At 33.5% G+C, this 23691-nt stretch overlaps 2 protein-coding genes and 1 long non-coding RNA gene across 4 annotated transcripts in view; 1 reads left to right on the top strand and 2 right to left on the bottom strand.

Annotated features, from left to right (window-relative positions):
* LOC149803201 (ADP-ribosylhydrolase ARH1-like) overlaps positions 1 to 8975 on the top strand; it is a 60337-nt gene extending 51362 nt beyond the window's left edge. Inside the window, exons 11-12 of the mRNA XM_089952820.1 lie at positions 1464 to 1566; positions 6933 to 8975. Coding sequence (XP_089808946.1) covers positions 1464 to 1566; positions 6933 to 7001 — 172 coding nt within the window. The 3' untranslated portion in view covers positions 7002 to 8975. The remainder of the gene's footprint in view (positions 1 to 1463; positions 1567 to 6932) is intronic.
* A 1520-nt stretch (positions 8976 to 10495) lies between these two features.
* On the bottom strand, positions 10496 to 23355 carry LOC149803200 (uncharacterized). 2 transcript variants are annotated; one of them, XR_016420153.1, is made up of 4 exons: positions 23288 to 23355; positions 11688 to 11753; positions 11205 to 11355; positions 10496 to 11019 (listed from the first exon to the last, which is right to left on the bottom strand). It is a non-coding gene; the product is annotated as an uncharacterized LOC149803200 (long non-coding RNA). The 2 variants fall into 2 exon arrangements; XR_016420154.1 differs by lacking the exon at positions 23288 to 23355 and adding an exon at positions 12212 to 14151.
* Positions 21426 to 23691, bottom strand: part of LOC149803199 (uncharacterized) — a 141185-nt gene continuing 138919 nt past the window's right edge. The window contains exon 23 of the mRNA XM_089953903.1: positions 21426 to 23415. Within this exon, the coding sequence (XP_089810029.1) occupies positions 23347 to 23415 (69 nt within the window). The 3' untranslated portion in view covers positions 21426 to 23346. The remainder of the gene's footprint in view (positions 23416 to 23691) is intronic.

Genomic DNA, 23691 nt, shown 5'->3' with positions numbered 1-23691 from the left:
TTGAGTGCTCACGTTTAACAATCACTGCCATATCACCTGGCTGTGTAGATTTGAGTGCTCACGTTTAACAATCACTGCCATATCACCTGGCTGTGTAGATTTAACAATTACTGCCATATCACCTGGCTGTGTAGATTTGAGTGCTCATGTTTAACAATCACTGCCATATCACCTGGCTGTGTAGATTTGAGTGCTCACGTTTAACAATCACTGCCATATCACCTGGCTGTGTAGATTTGAGTGCTCACGTTTAACAATCACTGCCATATCACCTGGCTGTGTAGATTTAACAATTACTGCCATATCACCTGGCTGTGTAGATTTGAGTGCTCATGTTTAACAATCACTGCCATATCACCTGGCTGTGTAGATTTGAGTGCTCACGTTTAACAATTACTGCCATATCACCTGGCTATGTAGATTTGAGTGCTCACATTTAACAATTACTGCCATATCACCTGGCTGTGTAGATTTGAGTGCTCACGTTTAACAATTACTGCCATATCACCTGGCTGTGTAGATTTGAGTTTCAGCCTCAGCCAGTGTGGGTATATGAAAAATCTTGCCAGTAGCTTTCCATGGGCCAGTGGTTGTTACCAGGGATTTCCAGATTCTGCTTTCACCACTTATACTGACCACCATATGTAGCCCCACATGAGCTGAAAAATGACATTAAACCCAAAACAACAACATCATTTTTATTTTGATTCTTTATATTTAAATAATCTATCCACACTGTTAGCTGTTTTTTTTTTTCCTTTATAAATTCTGCTTAATAATTTGAGATGAATGCCAACAATGTAAATTTTTATATTGAAATCACAAATATCAGCATTATCATGCTAATGGCATCACAGGCCCCATGTGGCACAAAAAGTGCCCTTGTAATAGGATGTTGCCTTAACTCTCCCAACCATGTTAGAAATTTCTGGCCAGAACACAAACCTGTCAGCAGTTAGCTTTCCTGGCTTTGTTGTGTGCTTTTGACTTTGGATCTGTATCCTTGCTCTTGGTCTTGGCAGATTTTGACATCTTGGCCCTTTCCATTTGGCATGCTCTGATCAATACATGTATATTCATAATGTAAAATGAGAGTTTCAACCAAAGAGGGGCATGTGCACTTTATTAAGTCATGTGTTGTTATCATGTTAAATGTGGTAATATATATAAATCAGTTGTATCAGTCATATCCCAAGTCAGGTGTATCTTTGAGAGTCAGGGAAATACTATTTGACTGAACCAGCCAAGACAACCATAAACACATCACTTACATGTAATATTTGCAAACAAAATTTGGGGTTACTATCAATGTTTTAGTCAACTTTGTTTATATTTACTTGTAAATAAGCATTAAAACCTCTAATCTTGAGAAAGTTTATATTCAACTTTAACTTCTCATTATAGATTGTTTATCTATGAGTTTAACTTAATTTTGAATGTACCATCATATCTGGTCATTACAGGGCCATGTTCCACTCCGGAGACAGTGACAGTACTGGAGTGATAGCAGCTGCCTGGTTTGGTGCAATGTTTGGGTATATGGGAGTACCAAAGAAAAATTATGAGGTACAATATTAACTAAGTTTTGCTTAAATTGGATTGGTTTGCCAGCAGAAATGAAACTTGGGAGACCATGAGAAAAACATTTTAATCAAACAAGGTTAAGGTAGCACTGTGTGGCATCATTGCTATCATAGTTAATAATGCCACCAATAATGCCAAATACTTTTTTTACTGGTGTATAACACAAATCCAGCTGAAAGTCATCAAACTCCTGAGCTACAGTTTGAACTTTGCTTAATTTTAGATGAAAGTCAGTCACAAGCTTTGGCTCAGAATTTTATGACAAAGGGGACAGATATACTGTTGTATAACATGCTGGCAAATCAGGATCTACACTATTTGGTTAACAACAGACAGATACACATACTTCCACACATTAAACTTCTTTCCACTGTTATATGAAAACTTTGTTAAAACATTTCAAAATAGTTTAAAAACCTCTGTCAACATAAGGATCTAAAGTTATCACTACACATGCAAACACTAAATATACACAAATTTAAACAGTTTATAAAGTCCCATGGATATTAACAACAGTAGACATATGTGGGGATTTTTATCATTACAGCAGAGATAGCTGTGCAAGAAAACATTTGTTAAGAGGAATCATTCTTTTGATGAAAGAAGAGCCAAACCTTGAGATAATTCAATGATGTTATAACACTTGCAACAGTACAATGAATATTGATAATAACAATCAAATATGTTTGTCTTCTTTTGCAAACCAAAAGTGGATAAAAGACAGAGAAAGCAGTTGTTTGCACCAATGTTTCTGTACAAGACAGCCTCCATCTAAAAAATTGAGACCATCTCTACTCCACCCTTCCCACAGGTCCTGGTAGGAAGAAGTTTATTTTTGGCATGATTTGCCCTAGTGATCATTGGACTCGACAAGTGGTTTCTGAGGGACTTTGCATCACTTTCAACACAGCTCCTCCTCTGTAGAGAGTCCCATCAACCATTCAAAGCCATCACCTTGCAGCAAGAAATCAACAACCTTCTCCAGAAAGTGGTGGCAGAAATCATTTGAAATATAAATTCACCAGAATTTTATTCCAGACTTTTCTTGGTCTGGTTAAGGAGTTTAACACATCGTAAATAGTGTGTCTCCTACAGGAACAGGCATTGAAAATCCAGACAGTTCTGGCTTCTTTACGTTCAAGGAAAACTATCCATACAGGAATTCTTTCGCCTACTAGGCCTGCTTAATGCAGCAGCAGACCTCATCATCCTAGGTTGCCTTACATGTGCCCAATACAGATGATTCTTTTATCCCAATGGAATCCAATCGTTTGCCTCTTGGACCTCTTGCCATCTGCACAAATATGAGGTACCATCTGCAGAATTGTAGCAACCTATCTTGGCTCACAGTGGGTATACCTCTGCATGTACAACTTCCAGAGATCACAGTCCATATGGATGCAAATACAGAAGATGCTTTGTGACACATGTAATACCATTTTTTGAGAAAGCCATTGGAGTATCGTCTCCCAAAGAATGACATGTACATATCAGTGTAATAGAGATGAAGGCCATTTTGAAAGCTTTTCTCAGGTGGAAGGCATATGGATATGAAAATGGAGTCCTCGTTCTATCCTATACCTATACCCTTGTGTATAATTACAAATGACAAGGTGAAACCAAATCCCTAGACCTTAGCATCCTGGTGTGGGACTTTCTTAAGTGCCGTCATCAAATCCCCAATCACATTGGTTTTCACGCAGATAAGTGCCTGATGGGACTCTCTATTGATGGAACTGTTGGTGACAAGGTGAAATACTAAAGAACCAACCGTTGTCTCACCAGTCCCCAATCCAAATGCCTGAGCATTTGATGTGCTGTCCATAGATTGGAATAGGCTGATTGCATACCCTTACCCTCAAACTCCTGTGATTCCAATGGTGATACAGAAAGGAAGAGAATCAGAGTGTCATCTCATCCTCATTGCACCTCTGAGAAGGGAGAAGTTGTGGATCAACAACCTCATTAATCTCGGAATGAAAATTCCCTGGAAAATCAAGATTTTTTCTCATCTACTCAAACAATCACAGAGGCAGTTGTTTCATCCCAATCCAAAGCTATTGAACCTGCGCACCTGGATTTAACAGGCCCTCAGAAATAGACATTTCTCACAATCAATCATAGAATCACTCATGCAAGAAGGCATACAAAGGCAAATGGAAACTTTTAACACAGTGATATATGCAAGTACAATTATACCTCTACTGGTATCTATACCTCAAATGGTTTATTTCGTACTTGGGCTCTTTGAAGAGAGAAAATTAGCACCAAGTATGATTAAAGCTAACTGCTCCATAATTACTGACACCTTTATTCACCATGGAAAAGAGGACGTCTTGCACAACAAAGACTTATCTGACCTTCTCTCCAGCTTTGATTATACTTGGCCAAAACCATTGGCTCTGTGCCTAAAGTGGAACCTATAGTCTGACTATTCATCCCCGTTTGTTTGTACCCACTGATTTCAATAATGGAAACCTATAATGTGATAAAAAGTGCAAGGAACTTAGTCAGTTCATTCATTGATTTATAATTTCTAACCTGACTGTGAGTAGAGTGACCCTAACACCATTGTCATCTGCGCATTTCATGCTTAATGGAAGTTTTCAATATAATAGACAGATGTGCTCGAGATCCATTTCCAGTTCCTGGACAAATCCATTTTCAGCAAAGGGGTGTATGCATGACTAAATACATATGTTGTCTGCTTCCAATATTTACAATGCTGAATCAAGCCAAGGAAAAGAACGACAACAACAAATTTGCATTTCACATTTTTTTAACAAGCAGTTTAATTTCTATGTTCAAGTTTGCAGAGGAATATAATTCCAAAATCTCTACATTCTGGTAATTTACGGAATTATCCAGCATTTACTGAATAGGATGAAGTATGTCATCATGTTGTCGGATGGAAATAAACTAGCCCATAGTTTATGCAATATGGCGCTGTGTTAGTATGGAAAGTCCATCAGGCATGAAAGGTGCAGGCGATGCCAGTATTAGTTCCATTCTGGTCACAGTCAGGTTAGAAATTATAAGTCAATGATTAAGTTGACTTAGTTCTGTGCACTTTGTATCACTTTTTATCACATTAAACGTTTTCATTATTGAAATCAGTAGAGGGGGTGCAAACAAACAGGCATGTATAGTGAGACTATAATCTGTTTGAAAAAGACACCTTTTGTACCACTTTTAGGGTAATTTTGACTTACCTTTTGCATAAGACTTGCTTCCTCATTGCATTAGCAATGGAGGGCAGAATCAGAAAAATACAAGCCTTATCAATGGACCTGAATTACATGCAGTACCGACAAGACCGTTCAGTTTTACTCATGATGGCCCTCTCTTTCATCACCAAGAATAGGCTCCCTTCCAAGGGTAACCAGACTTTTGTAATGCAATCACTATCTACTCCAGACACTTCAGCTCAAGGCCACCTACAAGACCCAGTACAAGCTTTGAAGTGGTATCTTAAATGGACAGAGCCACTGCATGGATGGAGGTCATGCCTACTTTTATCCTGAAAAAGAACAAGAAGATATATCAGCACAGACCCTTTCATCCTCGATAAAGTGGGTTATTCACTCTGCATATCAAGAAATAACTCCAACTCAGATGACTTTATTATGCATTTGACCCAAAAGGTTAGAGCAGTTGACACAAGCATTTGACTGGAACTCTTCTATGACATTACCCATTTTATATGATGGAGATCTGAAATCCACATTCTTCATCTTTTATCTAAGACATCTTTCATCCCTAAGGGATCAAATTGATCTGTTAGGACCTATATACATAACAACCTTTCCACCTTCCAGGTTGCTTGACAGCTTCCTAAGATGTGGCTTCACAACTTCTGCTGGATTTGTGGGGGTGGGATTTGCCCTTTTTGAAAACGCTTCAAGACAGATGGAGCCTTCTCTAGTTGGGTTATCTATAAGCTATCTCACATAGCTTAAGGGACAAAAGATGACGTCTTTAGGGTAATGAGATGTATGTCTTTCCACCTCTTACCTATTCTCCTAAGGTATTATGATTGGGTAGCATATTTAAAGAAGAAGCCACTTTTTTTTAGTAGAGTATGTTTCCTTGAGAATACTTAATCAAAATACACATAAGCCCTTACAGCCTCCCTGCAGTTACATCCAGAGAGAGAGAGAGAGAGAAAGAGAGAGAACAAGAGAACATGCCTTATGTTCCAGTAGTAACTGAAATATTCATGGGATTTTCTGCCAATCCCTATTCCAAGGGGAGATCACTCTGCCCAAGCACCACCTAGGTGGGCAGGCAAGTAGTTCTCATAAGGTATTATGATTGGGTAAGTAAAAAAAAATGGTTTCTGCTCTGGGGTTAGTTTTATCTTGTCTTGGCTATCTTGAGTCACTTGTCAAAGTCATTTCCTCTTGAGAAGAACATGCCGACAGATTTCAGCCGTCAGCTACATATGTAAATGACAACATTTAGCTTGCAATTAAGGGCACTCACAATAAAATTAAACTGAACTTAAATGATTTATTAATGAAATTAAAATGAATTTATATCCATATTTCATACAATTAAAAAGATAACAAAATGGGTGAGAAAAATAATAAATGTTGGAGTTGGCATGTGATTTGTCTTGTGGTTGACAGAGTCTTGCAAAATATAATCATTGTTGCTCCATGACTTGGATTTCCTTGTTTTGGCACAACTCTGATAGAGATTCTACTACTGTAGTGCACTTATGTGGGCAAGATCAAAACCCTTGCTACCTGGGTGAGTGATTCTCCACAGAATTTTCCCAGGTTTTTCCTCCACCAGACATACTGTCCCCCATGTATAGCCTATCATGTACTGAACAATGGCTACCACTTTGCCTTCACATTATTTGTCAACAGATTAAAGTCTACACTATTCAGTTTTCTTATAATTTCATGTAAGCTGCATAGATCCGTATTTCTGTTTGCATGATGTGTATACAGAACAAAGTTTGCCTTGTGTAAACAGCATAGACCCTTCCCTGTGTTTGCGTGCTGTGGCAACAGATCAAGGTCTACCCTGTTTGTTCTTACTATAACTTCATGCTGTGCCAACAGATCAAGGTCTACCCTGTTTGTTCTTACTATAACTTCATGCTGTGCCAACAGATCAAGGTCTACCCTGTTTGTTCTTACTATAACTTCATGCTGTGCCAACAGATCAAGGTCTACCCTGTTTGTTCTTCCTATAACTTCATGCAAACAGCATAGACCATGCATGGCAAGCATATTTAATGATGGCACATCTAGGTTTAAGGTTTTGGTAATTAAATATGCATTTTATATGAGTAAATATGGTATTTTAATTATTCACTGTTATCTTGATTGTAGAAATTGGAATATGGGGATCGTCTAAAGAGAGCAGGAGCTATATTATACAGTCTTAGCCATCCTACCTGACCAAAGACCTGACGGATTACTGTCTCGATCCACCAGTCACACTGTTGTTATTTCAATAGCATTGCATATTTGAAGTGCCAGAGATCCACTGACTAGTCTTATTTTAATGTTTGCATGAATCATTATGAAGTAACAAGACAGGCATATCAACAAACTGGAGCCATGAAAATCTGTTTTCATGGTATTGTTCCTATTTTAAGTAGTTATTATGAAGGCACAATCATTGGGTATACATTATGTTATGCATTATACAGGTATTTCATGCACATTTGAAATAGTACTACTTGATTAGTGGAGTGCACTCACTCAAATAGAACTACAAAATCAAATGCACCTGGAATTGGTTTGTTTCAATAAGCCATATGATGCACTCCAAAAGGCATGATTAATCATTTGGTGATTAAGACTTGCTCAGATTATTGTATATTTTACATCGAGTGTTGTGCCATCAAGTCTAGCATGATTAGGTACTTTAATTTTGTTAATATGTACAAGTTTGTGACATCAGCCTTACTCAATGGAATTACTGCTTCAGGCTTACCATGTTGAAAATATAAACACCTTTTATAGATATTCATTGTGCAATTTATGTACTGTACAATTGATTGTTTAAGAATTAACAAGGATGTTACATGGTTTGCTGTGAACAAGTATTTGGAAGAGTGTTCATGGAAAGATTTTGAACTTTGAGACTCAAACTCTTTCCATGTGACCCATCAAATATTTGGATACAATAAACCAAATATGACCCCTATATTTTTGTAATAGTAATTGCATACTATCCCATTTGTTTGTACCCCCCTACTGATTTTGAAAACAATATGGCATAATGATATAAAATTCCACAAAACTTGTAAAGTTTACAGTGTTAAGGACATCCTGGCAACAGTCAGTTTAGAAATTATAAATTGAAGAACAGAATGACTAAGTTTTGCACATGTTTTATATCCATGATGCTTTTAATTTTTAAAATCATTAGGGGGTACAAACAAATGGGAGAGTGTGTTAATACATTTGTACCAGTAAATTTTTTAGTGCTCAAAAGAGAAATTTCATTAAAGATTAAATAGTTTACCCTTCTCCAATGTTTATTTAAAAAACTGTTTAAAGTTCTAAGGCTTAGTATATAGAGATATTTTACTGTGCACATTATTTGTTTAAAGTAAGTTTGTTATTTTTTTATTAAACCTCTTTCTGTGCTGATAGAATTTATCATAAGCTCTCAGAACACAATCACACAATAATTATATTAATGCCAGTTAGTTTAAAGATTTTATGAATATTGAGCAAAAATTTATATTTTGAATCTTGGTTTGAATTTGATATGTAGAGTTGAATAACAAAAAAAGTTTAATTTCTTTCTGGTATTTCTGGAATAGTCTGGCTTTAAAACAATAATGATTTTGTGGCAATATGACAGACTTTTTATAGGTATACTTATGGTATAATATTACAATTTAGTTTTAAATCAGAAATGAATTAAAAGTACAGAATAATACATATTACCTCTTGTTATTTTATCTCTATATGTCACCGCTAATTACCTGTATATATAATGTGGATATTGATGCCTTTATATATCACCTGGAAGGACCATATATAGTAGTAAAATTAATATATATTTTGACAAATTTTACGATAATATTTAAATAAAGCTTCTTACATGTCTGTTCGTTATCTTTTTGTTGCTCATTCAGATTATGAGTAGTCTTTCATTTTATACAGTTGAAACTTTTTGGAACCTTTTAAGTTGGCTGCATGGCCTGATATTTGCGGTTTGCTTTAGACTTCTAAAATTATATTATGAAGGTCAGCTACCATAATCATGGTACATCTTGGGACAGGAAAAATAATTGTTACTTTTTGTGTCCTAAGAATTATATGCATGTAAAGGATATAACATTTTTAGTGTCCCACCTCATGTAGGCACAAACACTGTCAAGACAAATTGATACAGTTGCCATGCATTACATGAAAGTAACGAGCTCTTCTTAAATTACCATTTTTATTAAACTGTTATAAACTTCTATGATTGTTTTATGATATGTATTTTGATTGTGCAAATTTTCTGATTTCTCTAACATCAAATAAAATAAAGACTGCATAATTCATGAGCTGCTTAGAGTTGACCAGGTGACTTTATTTTAGCATACAGTAGTTGTACAGTGAATATCATGTTTAGAATCATAGATGCCCTTGTTCATTATGAGCAATATTGATTTAGATTTTGATTTCTTATTCTTTCAGATCACATTTTACCTACATGGTCATTACTGTTTTCTTACTTTTCACACACTCTATCACACACTCAATTTACTGATTTTTAGTGATACAATTGATTCGAAATGTTGATATAATTTATAAGAAAAGACGAAAAGTCATGTTTTTAATGAATGTTTATAAATATATTGACATCAGCTGTCTAATTTCACATAATTCATATTTTCATTGATGGATGACCATAGTTATCGGTTAAAATTCTGATATAAACCAACTAAATCATGATCAGTTCATTTTAGTTTTGTGTTTTCGTACCTCTTTTGCTTTTGGCATGTTGGTTGTTTCAGCTGCTTCTGTTCATTATAATGTGTGGATTTGTCTTGTTTTCCGACCGATATCCAGGTCTGTTACTTGTTTAAACCCTGAAACTAGCTTGGATAAAAAGGAAATGTCATCTGAAAGTAGTGTCAATACTGCTTTGTCGTACAACTGTAGTCTTATGGACTTTTACTAAATATTATCATGATTACCTTTGCTAGTCGTTTTGTACCCGACGTGCTTGTTGTTTCATACCCAATGTGGTGATCGTTTCATACCCATTAATTTACAAGATCAAATATACAGTATTGTCATATTTACCGCTCCCTCTCTATGCCTAATCTTTTTCCTACCTTACAAATTGCATGAGCAAAGCATATCCGGTCAAAAAGTAGATAAAAAACAAATAATTACAGTAATTGTATTGTTTTCATTATATCTATATAATAAAAAGAATTTTATTTTTAGTAAACTGGTAAACTGCCAGATTAGCATAATTGTGCAAAGTTTTATACTTTCACTGATCACAATAAACTAACAAGTCGTGGCATAATTGACATTCTCTCAGTTTTCAATTAAGTCTAAATATTAATATTTTTTATTGGCAAGTGAAAAGTTGTTTTCATTGTTTGGCTGAATCTGTTTTATTTTGTTATCCTCCTAAATATAATGCACATAAATAATTGTGCATGGAGAGAGAGGATGATTTAACCTGGCACCGCAATTTGCAGATATTTACTTCTGTGTTTTAAAACTGATTTATTTAATTATTTAAATAATCGGAGATAGGTATGTGTGCTTTGATTCTGCCAGTATTGAAATGTTCAAAGTACAGCACCCCATATAATATGGCATATATTTTTTCCAGAATAGAACAGTAAAAATTACAATCCAGTGAATGACTGAAGGATACGTCTCAGTAAGACGAAAGATTAGCTCAGACAGGTTTCTTTAAAGAACAAGCGACTATCAATATTATTCCGAATTGTATATTCCAGAGTTTTATTACATATGTGAAGACAACATAATTGCTATATGCATTTCTGTTTTCAGATTTAAGAATCATTGTATGTAATGCATTTAATTTGCCTTGTCAGTCAGTTTTCAAGCCATATATACTGCTACAACATTTCAATAACTTTGAGGATGATATAACGTAGTTCTCGTACTACGGATACCAGCTGAATCTGTGTAACACCTGAATTGGGTCACAGTATAAGAGGCTAACTAGCAAATATAAAGGAAGATTGGCTTTGCCGGCTTTCAAGTTGATCCTACGATGCCATCCGTCTACATCATCGTGGTTTGAACAGAGTTTCTGAACACAGACAATGATTCAACCGGGAATTTGATGTTCATAATCCAGGTAGACTACACACAGTGAACCCAACTGTATAACGGGAATCTTCATGAACTGTTCCTTAAGATGGGCAAAGACACTGGCTATATTTTCGGCAGGCAGAAGTGGTAGCACTAACACCTGAAAAAGAAACTCATAATTAAAGCAACTTGTTATTAAGATAACATATTATTAGTTTTACATCTAGAAAATAAGGTAATCTTAAACTTGGGAGATAATACAATGCAAATTTACCAAACCAATGACAAAGATATCATTCAAAATACTATTAACAAATTTATTTGAGTGCTAGTATTAATTACTACCTTCTGGAAAACTAATGAACACTCTTTTCTTGAATGTAGATTGTTCTCAATCCCAATTCCTGCAATTTTTGCCACTTGTCTTTCCCCAGGTGAAATGCACAGCCATGGATAGGCACTTGTGGATACACTCGCTGGAAAGCTAGCCAGATACCTAAATACATAAAAAAATAATGTGATGATGATGAATTCCATCCGTGTGTTAAGTAATATAAATACATAAATAATTGTTTGCAACAATGTTTTAATTTAAAGGCAAAATGAAATAATGCCAAAAGCTAACATGAACAGAGGGTATACGAACATATAAAGTGGTACAGCTAGCTAGAATCAAGAAAAGTAGTTCATCGGTAAAAATACACAATATAATCTGTTAGCTAATAATTGGAAAAAATTAAAACAATATGTTATATTAATATTATGAGATCAACAACAACAACTAAAAACCAATACTACTACTTATGCTACTATTAATACTGTACTAACCTGCTTCAAAGTCTGCAACAATCTCTTTGACAGCAGGAGGAGAAGTCACTTCAACGCTTTGAATACCTAAATACAAACAAGAAAGAAGACCGTGATTAGTTACTTTATTATGCAGTATTACAACAAACATTGATGTATTGTGCCGGACATGATACATCCCATCTTTAATTACAGAACAGTGGTAGATGCAAAAATAAGTTTTCAATTACCATTAACTCGATTCAAATTTAGAAATCCTGTTCCATGGAAGAATTAGACATTGTCTTTTTCACTGCACACATGGTAATAAAGGGACTCTTATTTTCAAAACATGTAAACTATACTGCACACATGTTAATGTCAAAATATGATTGGCTCAAGAGGTTATACTTGAATGTATACCCTCATTAATTTAACACATTCAAATGATTCCTAATATGTTGCAATCATATTATTACCTATTTTTGCCTGGGTACAGATAATCTACATCATGAAACAGTTCTCTGATGCATGGATGTTATTGAAGTATTTGAGGATATCAATACCTGCCATAAATCTGTAAATGTTGCAGCAACTTGAAGAAAACCAGATTGACCAAGCAGAGAGCACAGGCCAATGCAGTAGTCAATTTGCGGGACCACTCTGCCCATAGCAGAGTGGGCGCATAATGAACTAATCTTACCCAAAGCGGCCCATAACAGACTCGGCTCAACACGTACTTGGTCCACATAATGAGCTTGGCCCAATATGTATTTGGCCCATTACATGTTCGGTCTGCCTTTGAGTCCATGATCTATATAATAGCGATGTGGATGTAAGGTTCTTTGTTCAGTGGTCATTTCTATTTTTATATCCATTTTTTCATTTCTGTATTCTGCAATAGAAATGAGGTGGAAAAAATTTAATCCCAGATTAATTAAATTTTAATATTGCATAATCAACATTTTGAAACTAGCCTTGTCTCGCCACTCTTAATTTAGTTTTACAATAGCATGTGTCAGCTCGACATGTGAATCTGGCTACAGTCACACTTCACATCCATATACCATAAAGTTTGTATCAATAGTAAATATTTTCCATTGCTCTATGTTTAAAACGTCTTCGAAGCAAAACATCTTAAATTCTTTTTTCTTTATTTTTATAGTATAAATTTTTATATTTCTCCTGTCTTATTACCTCTCTCAATCTATTGTTTTCATGTGACGTCACAAAATTTGCACTTCCGTATACGCCATTTTGATTCCCTAGCCACAAATGGAATCAGGTCACAATTGATAGTTCCGGTTCAGTACCCATGAATGTAGTTCTAGTCTATTTTTAGAACATTTTTTCCTCTCTCATTTTGGTGGTGATAGAAGAGCTAGATTTATATATTTTTGGCAGGGATTTAAAGGTACATGTAATTGTTTATTCTTGAGAATACAAGCTCAGTGTTTGGTTGTCCATGTGTATTATGGCAACAGTGCACAGTGAGTAATAAGGCCTTGGTGATGATCCGGAAGTGAAATCTGTGTTCTGTTTGCATGCTGCTCTGTTGACAGTCCAGCCTCTCAAAAAAGAGCAGTTCAACCTTTGACAAGAACTTCATCATGAAGTCATCTTTGAATGTATTTTAGATTAACACATGATTTATATTGACTGCCACACAATGGAAACTGAGAAACAAATGTAGAGAACCTATAGTAAAATTAATTGTGCATTATGGCCTGTCAGTGCAGTATTTGAGTAAAATCTTTATTATTATTATAATACATGAAATTAGAATATGTTTTGTATATTGACTTTAAAAATATAAGAATGAAATGAAAAATAAGTTTTTTATTTTATTTAAAAAAATTAAATTAAATTACAAATAAATATACAAATGAACACAAAAAAAATCCCCAAAATGCACATATATAATAATTTTGGGGAATTATATTAAATATCAGCATGTATATATTCCTACACCATAAACAAGCTCCAAGTTGGGTAAAGCTGCTGTTTACAGTCCAGCCTCTCAAAAAAATGCAGGTGAACCTTTGATAAGAAGATCACTGACCAGAACAGGAAATGATCAGATCTGTTCATGCACGATGGTTTAAAACAGCCATTGCGAACATGTGGTCTGAGGTGGTTCTAATACAAAAATCTACATTCACAGATTCTTTTACATTCTGTTTACAATGAGTAGATTTTGATTCTGGAAAAAAATTAACGGCTTCTATAAAGCAATTGGATATTGATGAAAGTAATTAAGAAGTTAAAAAAAAAATGCTCAAAATGTTTTCGTAAAGAATACACTGAGGAGTATGAATTTAAAAAGCCAGGAAAAAATGAAGCCTCAAATGCTTCTTGCAACATTTGTAATTTTGAATTTTTAATAATGTCTGGAGTAATATTCGATATACGCAAACACATTTCAGGAAAAATGCATTCTGACCTTGAAAAAGAAGTTCAATTGTTGGATTTTTTCATTATCGGCTGGACCTTGTGCAACTTCATCTTCTTTGCCTAAGTCTTATGTAATTAAAGATGAAGTTATATTAGTGGATATTATTACTGAACTCAATCTGTCTATGAGCGCACTTGATACATTTTCAAAGGCTTTAAAAATTGTGTTTAATGAGTCAGACATTCCTGAACAATTTCAGTGTGTGGTAGATCAAAAGGAACGGCTATTGTTAAAGAAATAGCAGCCAATACTACATTAAAATTAGCTGAAATAATGCGGAATTGCCCATTCACTGTTTCTACAGATGGAATCAATGATCACGGAAACTTCAAGATCTTTCCTGGACATGAATTTTGTATATTTGTATATATTGTAAATAGATGGGTACTGGGTCTTATACATAAATATTTATTATCAATATGCATTACTAGTATTTAATGATGTGTTGAGAGAATTTATTATGTTTATTCACACTAACATACTTATGTTCCTTATTTTCATGCTCTGTCCATCATTTGTGGTGGTGGTGTGCCTAACAATCATTTTCATATCTGGTCATTCTCTACCCTAGTCGTTTCATACCCAAATGAGTCATTTCATATAAAAAAAAAACAATGGTCCTTTCATACCCAAGGTGATGATCGTTTCGTACCAATTGCTATAATCATTTCATACCTCAAGTACAAATATAACCACCAATATCATAAAATATATATTTCATACGTATTTCAAACTGTTTAAAGCTGTTCAACGTTTCATTAAAGGTATTACCATGTGAGGGTGAGTATCTTCTGATCGCCAAGATAAAGCGTTTTAATATAATAGCATATGCAATTTACATTTCATCAGAATAAACTATTTATGAGTTGCTTTTTACTTTGTGATAGATAGATTGATAGATGCATACACAATTATGAAGGTAATTACACGAACGATCAATGCTACAATGAATCTGCACATTAGTGAAGTAATCACTATATATAAATGGATAATAATAATATTAATAATAATAGGAACATAATTAATGGATAATATTATATGAATGCTACATGAACTTGTATGCTTTAACAGGAAGCATAATCGAAATGTTAAGTCATCAATTGTTAAAATCCACAGTTAACTAGTAAGTTGAAACTTTCAACCATAGTTCATTTTCACACATGTTTGATTATTTGTTTTTGTTTTACTTTGAAATAATTACACGAGGTCTTTTTTACAGCAGTATTTTGATTTGGAGAAATGTTAATAAATTTCATGTTAAGAATTATTTGACACTAGTACTATAGTTACCTCACTTGTTTACTGGGGATTTACTTTATCTTCAGAAATTTAAATTTGTTTTACTTAGGCACTAATAATTTAGCATAATGATCAGAAGGCAAAATTGGACTTATATACAATGAATTAAAATTTATCATTAAGCAAATAAGAATAAATTAGAAATATCATTCAATAGTTCTCATGGACGCATACATTGTTACTAATTGTCCCTGCTCTTACTCTCCTTTGTTGGTTACAATTGACATGTTCCACTCCTAATTGTTTGTTGTCGGGTATTGTACAGTTTAATTTGATTTCTATCTCAGTTTATTTTAATATTGTTCTATCTATTTCTATGAGTAAATGAAGCCACATTTAAATGTTTCTGTGCAATCAACAATTGACAAAACACACATAACATATAAATAGTTGAGTTGGTTTTTAAAAAAAAGTTTTGTAAGAAATAGTCATATATCAGCACACACAAGCAAATACAAGCAAGAAATAGACAACTGTGTATTTTGTTTCCATAGAGGTAGACCATGTAATCATGCTTTACAATTTAATGCTTGCCATAAGTGGCAGCATTGTAAATGTGAGAAAGGTCATGTCTACAACCCTACATATGGTGATCTTTCAGATGAGGCAATGAATGCTGATGTCATTATCAGTGTCATTGATTCTGACATGTCGATCGACAACTCTTCAGTCCAGTAAGATATATATATATATATATATATATATATATATATATATATATACAGTTTTATTTCATGTTAATTTAATCGATCTTAACGTAAGAAACAAATTTTCACATTAGGTAACAACTGAATTATTATTTTCCAGATTTCCACCAGATGTTAGTTCTCTTATCTGGACAGCATCCCAAAATACAGAAGCGACATGCACCTTTAACACAGACAATTTCTTCCATGTCACAGAAAAGCAAGAAGAAGAGTAGGTTTATTCTTATATTAATCTTTGAGAATTTTATTACGTTGTAATGTAAATTTCTGTTCAATAAAATTTTACAATTAAAATGGTATGTAGTTGAGAAATTAATAAGATTACATATTATGATTAGCTACCTGGTGTTCTGGAGAAAAACATAATATATAAGACCCGTAATTGCACAGTATCCAAAATGTACCTCATGTTTGATTGAAATTACCTTTATTCATGAAATCGAATCTTAATCTTTATACATGTATGCAGGTCCATATTGGAACTGACGTTACAGCTCAGACTAAAACATGTATGTCAACCAGACTTTCAGATTGCTCTTGCTGGTTCCAAGATGTCGCGTCCAAAACTTGTGGAGGCTGATGGATATTCATGCACAGTCTAGGTTAGTAGTAATATTGGTAATTGCCATAATGTCATCATCATTATTGGTCATAGTAGTAGTATTGTAGTGTTGTTGGTGGTAGCCATGATATTTACACATTTGATGTTTTAAAAATCTTTCTTGTTGCGTAAAAGGGCAGGCGTAACATACTGGTGGTGCTATGGCCCTCTAAAAAGATGCGATGCCCAGCCACCATAATACAATGTGGGGATTGTTACGAGAGAGGACATCACCCATATGTGCATCAGCTGCTACAATTATCGACAGAGTAATACAGGAATTAGTGCCAAAGGATTGTCAATTTCTACCTGAACCAGCCTTTGTTAATTAGAGCTGCCAATAGGACCCACCAGAAAATGTGGCCAAATGAGCAGCATGACATAGAATTTGTTGTAAGTAGCACAAGTCATTACATATTAATTTTTTGCTTTACCAGGCCCTTCAATATTTATTATTTTCTTGTTTTATTTCTTTCAGTTGGATGAATCACAGTTTCCAGACAAGTTTCTTCGAAAGGACATTCATGTTGGCAGTAAACATCACATTTTATTGGCACTGACAAACAACTCGAAGTTTTGGGAAGAGTCAAGGTCTGGTAGGTAGATGCAACCTTCAAAATAATCAGGGTCCAGTTTAAGGAGTTGTTTTCCGTGCATGCCTTTGTCAAGAATGATGAGCATGATACAAGCAGCTACCACAGGCATTCACTTTTATCTTAGGACGTAGAAAAAGGGATTATAAGAAGGTAAATATTATTTTTTGTTCTCATTTTATAACAATTTATTTACAAGCAAATTGTACATAAAGTCAATCATTATGTTTCTTACAATTTTTTATATATAATGTTTTCCAAAGCATTCCTGCATATCATCATTTAATGGAGACGATGGTAAAATTGTTACTGTGTTGAACATAAGTATTATTATTATTATTATTATTTCATGTTGTAATGTTGCATAATAAAGTAACTAACCACAGTATTCTTCTTTGTTTGCAGTTACATATTCCAAGCGTTGAAAAGTCTTCTCCAGTCTCCTCCTGCTCTCAAAGAGATTGTTGTAGACTTTGAAGCAGGTTAGTACAGCAGTAGCAGTAGTAGTAGTGGTGGTTTTAGTTGTTGTTGCTAGTCTCATAATATTAATATAACATATTTTTTGTTCTCCTCCAATTATTAGCCAATAGATTTTTATATTGTGTATTTTAACCGAAAAACTATATTTTTTGATTCTAGCTAGCTGTAGCCATTTTATATGTTCATATACCCTCTGTTCGTGTTAGCTTTTGGTATTATATCGTTTTGCCTTTAAATTAAAACATAGTTGCTAACATTTATTTATATATTTATATTACTTAACAAATGGACAAAATTCATAATCATCACATTGTTTTTTTATTTATTTAGGTATCTGGCTAGCTTTCCGGCGAGTGTATCCAGGAGCGCCTATCCATGGCTGTGCATTTCACCTGGGGAAAGACATGTGGCAAAAACTGCAGGAATTGTGGATGAGAACAATTTACATTCAAGAAAAGAGTGTTCATTAGTTTTGCAGGAAGGTAATAATTAATACCAGCAGTCTAATGAATTTGCTAATTGTATTTTGAATGATATCTTTGTCATTGATTTGGTAATTTTTCATTGTATTATCTCCCAAGTTTACGGTTTTCTCCTTTTTTAAAAAACTATTAATGTGTATTCTTATTAACAAGTTGTTTTTATTATGAGTTTCTTTTTCAGGTGATAGTGCTACCATTTTTGCCTGCAGAAAATATAGCCAGTGTCTTTGCCCATCTTAAGGAACAGTCCATGAAGATTCCCGTTATACAGTTGGGTTCACTGTGTGTAGTCTACCTGGATTATGAACACCAAATTCCCGGTTGAATCATTGTCTGTGTTCAGAAAATCTGTTCAAACCACAACGATATAGAGGGATGGCATTGTAGGATCAACGCAAAATCCGACAAAGCCAGTCTTCCTTTCTATGTGCTAGTTAGCCTCTTATACTATGACCCACTTCAGTTGTAAGACAGATTCAGCTGGTATCAGTAAGAAAGCTGAGAATATACCATAAAAGAAACATAACAAAACATGCAGGCGAGAATATTCTCCATGTTGGAAGAGTACCAGAGCTACGTTATCTCCTCCTCAAAATTACTGAAATGTTGCAGTATATATGGCTTGACAACTGACTGACAAGGCAAATTAAATGCATTACTATACAATGATTCTTAAATCTGAAAACAGAAATGCATATAGCAATTATGTTGTCTTCACGTATGTAATAAAACTCTGGAATGTACAATTTGGAATAATATTGTTAATCGCTTGTTCTTTAAAGAAACCTGTCTGAGCTAATCTTTCGTCTTACTGAGACGTCTCCTTCAGTCATTCATTGGATTGTAATTTTTACTGTTCTTTTTTGGAAAAAATATATGCCATATTACACGGGGTGCTATAATTTGGACATTTCACTACTGTCAGAATCAAAGCATACATACATATCTTCGATTATTTAAATAATTAAATAAATCAGTTTTAAAACACAGAAGTAAATATCTGTAAAATGCGGTGCCAAGTTAAATCATCCTCTCTCTCCATGCACGATTATTTAAGTGCATTATATTTAGGAGGATAACAAAATAAAACAGATTCAGCCAAATGATGAAAACAACTTTTCACTTGACATAAAAAAATATTAATATTTATACTTAATTGAAAACTGAGAGAATTTCAATTATGCCACGAACTTGTTAGTTTATTATGATCAGTGAAAGTATCTGAAACTTTGCACAAGTAAGGTAATCTGGCAGTTTACCAAAAAACGAATTGGCAGTCCATATTGTATACCACGTTCAACAACTTTAAAAGCAGGCGATAAAAAAATTGAAATTAACACCACTATTGGTCCTTGGAGAAGAGAAACTTAATCAAGCAACACTGTTTTTATCTTCATTCAGCCCCATTATTAAAAGATCCCAGAATTTCTAGTTGCTTTGAGAGGCTCAACATTTGTAATTTGACAGTGTTTGTTAATTTGAATGACAGAAACAAGAATGAACTTATACAATTATTTAAACCTGGAAAACATTTTTTTCTTTTTTTTTTACTGGCAATGTGAATTTGTGAATTTTTATTAATTCTTTTTATTATATAGATATTATTAAACAATGAAAACAATACAATTACTGTAATTATTTGTTTTTGATCTACTTTTTGACCGGATATGCTTTGCTCATGCAATTTGTAAGGTAGGAAAAAGATTAGGTATAGAGAGGGAGCGGTAAATATGACAATACTGTATATTTGATCTTGTAAATTAATGGGTATGAAACGACCACCACATTGGGTATGAAACGACAAGCACGTCGGGTACAAAACGACTAGCACAGGTAATCATGATAATATTTAGTAAAAGTCCATAAGACTACAGTTGTACAACAAAGCAGTATTGACACTACTTTCAGATGACATTTCCTCTTTATCCAAGCTAGTTTCAGGGTTTAAACAATCAAAAGACCTGGATATCGGTCAGAAAACAAGACAAATCCACCAATTATAATGAACAGGAGCTGCTGAAACAACCAGCATGCCAAAATCAAAAGCAGAACGAAAATACAAAACTAAAATGAATTGATCATGATTTAGTTGGTTCATATCAGAATTTTAACCAATAACTAAGGTCATCCATCAATGAAAATGTGAGTTATGTGAATATATACAGCTTGTGTCAATATATTTATAAATATTCATTAAAAGATGTCTTTTTGTCTTTTCATATAAATTATATCAATGTTTAGAATCAAATGTATCACTAAAAATCAGTAAATCGAGTGTCATAGTGTGTGTGAAAAGTAATAAAGCAGTAATGAACATGTAGGTAAAATGTGATTTTTGAAGAATGAGAAAGCAAATTCTAAATCAATACTGCTCATAATAAACAAGGACATCTACAATGCTAAGAATGATATTCACTGTACAAGTACTGTATACTTAAATACAGTCACCTGGTCAACTCTACGCAGCCCATGATTTATGAAGTCTTTATTTTATTTCATGTTAGAGAAATCATTAAATATGCACAAGCAAAATATATAGCATAAAAGAATCATGGATGTTTATATAAGTTTAATACCATGGTAATTTAACAAGAGCTGGTTACTGTCATATAATGTACGGAAAGTGTACCAATTTGTCTTGACAGTGTTTGTGCCTACAAGAGGTGGGGCACTAAAAATGTTATATCCTTTACATGCATATAAGACACAAAAAGTAATAATTATTTGTCCTGTCCGAAGATGTACCATCATTACGGTACCTGACCTTCATAAAGAAATATTATGTGATTACTTCTACCCAGCTACACCATGTAGCTCTCTAATTGGCAATAAAACAAAGAAATGTAAACTAATGCTGGTAGCCATACTGCAAAGGTCAATCAAAAGATATTTAAAAAAATATTGCTAAAGAGCATAATTTGGAAATATTTCTTAACAGACTAAATCAGAGAGCCACAATGTTAACATTTGAATAATCTGGTTGATATGATTTAAAATTGAATAATTTGGTCAATGAGATTGAGGAAAATGAAATCAATTGTAAGTCTAAAGCAAACCGCAAGCATCAGGCCATGCAGCGAACTAAAAATATTCCAAAACGTTTCAATTGTATAAGATGAAAGACTACTCACAATCTGAATGAGCAACGAAAAGATAAAGAACAGACATGTAAGAAGCTTTATTTAAATATTATGGTAAAATTTGTCAAAATATATATTAATTGTACTACTACATATAGTCATTCCAGGTGATATATAAAGGCATCAATTTCCATATTATATACACAGGTAATTAGAGGTGACATATAGAGATAAAAGACACAATATCATATAAACAGGTAATATGTATTATTCTATGCTTATAATTCATCTCTGACTTAAAACTAAATTGTTATATTATACCATAATTCTAACTATAAAAAGACTGTAATATTGTATGAAAATCATTATTGTTTTAAAGCCACAAAATCATTATTGTTTTAAAGCCAGACTATTCCAGAAATACCAGAAAGGAATTAAACTTACTTTGTTATTCAGCTCTACATATCAAATTCAAACCATGATTCAATGTATAAATTTTTGCCCAATCTTCATAAAATCTTTATACTAACTGGCATTAATATAATTATTGTGTGATTGTGTTCTGAGAGTTATGATAAATTCTGTCAGCACAGAAAGAGGTGGACTAAGTATATAACAATATTTATATTACAAACTTACTTTAAACAAATAATGTGCACAGTAAAATATCCCTCTATACTAAGCCTTAGAACTTTAAACAATTTTTTATAAACATTGGAGAAGGGTAAACTATTTAATCCTTAATGAAATTTCTCTTTTGAGCACTAAAAAATTTACTGGTACAAAAGTATTCATACACTCTCCCATTTGCTTGTACCCCCTAATGATTTTAATAATGAAAAGCATCATGGATATAAAACTTGTGCAAAACTTAGTCATTTTATTCAATTTATAATTTCTAACCTGAGTGTTGCCAGGATGCCCTTAACGCTGTCGACTTTACATGTTTCAAAACTGAAAAGAAACTCTCAGTAAATGAGCAGACACAGTACTCATTATCCTTTTCTGGTTTCTAGATTAGTCTATTCAGTAATTATGTGTTGCCTGCATCAAATATTTTAAATGTCTAGTTTTAACATTTATAAAAGAAACTGAAAAAAAAATCTCTTGTGTAAATGTGTTGAGAGAGACTTACTTCCAAGTTGTACAGAATTATTGAGAGTATTAAAGATGGTGAAATACGTCATATCTGTTTTTGAAAACTCAGACTCACCCATGCAAACATGGCAACGGTATTGCTAAAGAAACTCCTGTCGAACTGATGAATGAAATGACTTAAGTTTTGTGCAATTTTATATCATTATGCCATTTTTTTAAAAATCAGTAGGGGGTGCAAACAAATGGGATAGTATGAAATTACTTTTACAAAAATATAGGGGCCATATTTGCTTTACTGTATCCAAATATGTGATGGGAAACATGAAAAGTTTGAGTCTCAAAGTTCAAAATCTTTCCATGAACACTCTTCCAAATACTTGTTCACAGCAAACCATGTAACATCACTGTTAATTCTTATACAATCAATTGTACAGTACATAAATTGCACAATGAATATCTATAAAAGGTGTTTATTTTTTCAACATGGTAAGCCTGAGGCAGTAATTCCATTGAGTAAGGCTGATGTCACAAACTTGTACATTTTAACTACATTAAAGTACCTAATCATGCTAGACTTGACGACACAACACTTGATGTAAAATATACAATAATTTGAGCAAGTGTCATTCACCAAAAAATTAATCATGCCTTTTCTAATGCATCATATGGCTTACTGACCCAAACCAATTCCAGGTGCATTTGATTTTGTAGTTCTATTTAAGTGAGTGCACTTCCCCGAATCAAGTAGTACTATTTCAAATATGCATAAAATACCTGTATAACATATATCATAATTTATACATAATGAATGTCCCTTCACAAAAAATACTTAAAATAGTAGCAATACCATAAAAACAGATTTTCATGGCTCCATGTAACTTGATCTATTTGTGAGTACTTCTATGGTCAGGTAGGATGGCTAAGACGGTATAATTCAGCTCCTGCACTCTTTAGACGATCTATATATTCCAATTTCTACAATAAAGATAACACTGAATAGTTAAAATACCATATTTACTCATATAAAATGCATATTTAATTACCAAAAACCTTAAACCTAGGTATGCTATCATTTAATATTCTTGCTGAGCAGGGTCTATGCAATTTGCTTGAAGTTATAGGAAGAACAAACAGGGTAGACCTTGATCTGTTTGTTCAGTATGCAAACAAAGGGCATGGTCTGTGCTGTTTACACAAGGCAAACTTTGTTCTGTATGCAGATCATGCAAACAGAAATACGGATCCATGCAG

The sequence above is a fragment of the Sinohyriopsis cumingii genome, chromosome 3, assembly GCF_028554795.1.
Source record: "Sinohyriopsis cumingii isolate HCF-2022 chromosome 3, ASM2855479v2, whole genome shotgun sequence".
Classification (NCBI taxonomy): domain Eukaryota; kingdom Metazoa; phylum Mollusca; class Bivalvia; order Unionida; family Unionidae; genus Sinohyriopsis; species Sinohyriopsis cumingii.
The sequence above is the reverse complement of the archived record's forward strand: the minus strand, read 5'-3'. Positions and strand labels throughout refer to the sequence as shown.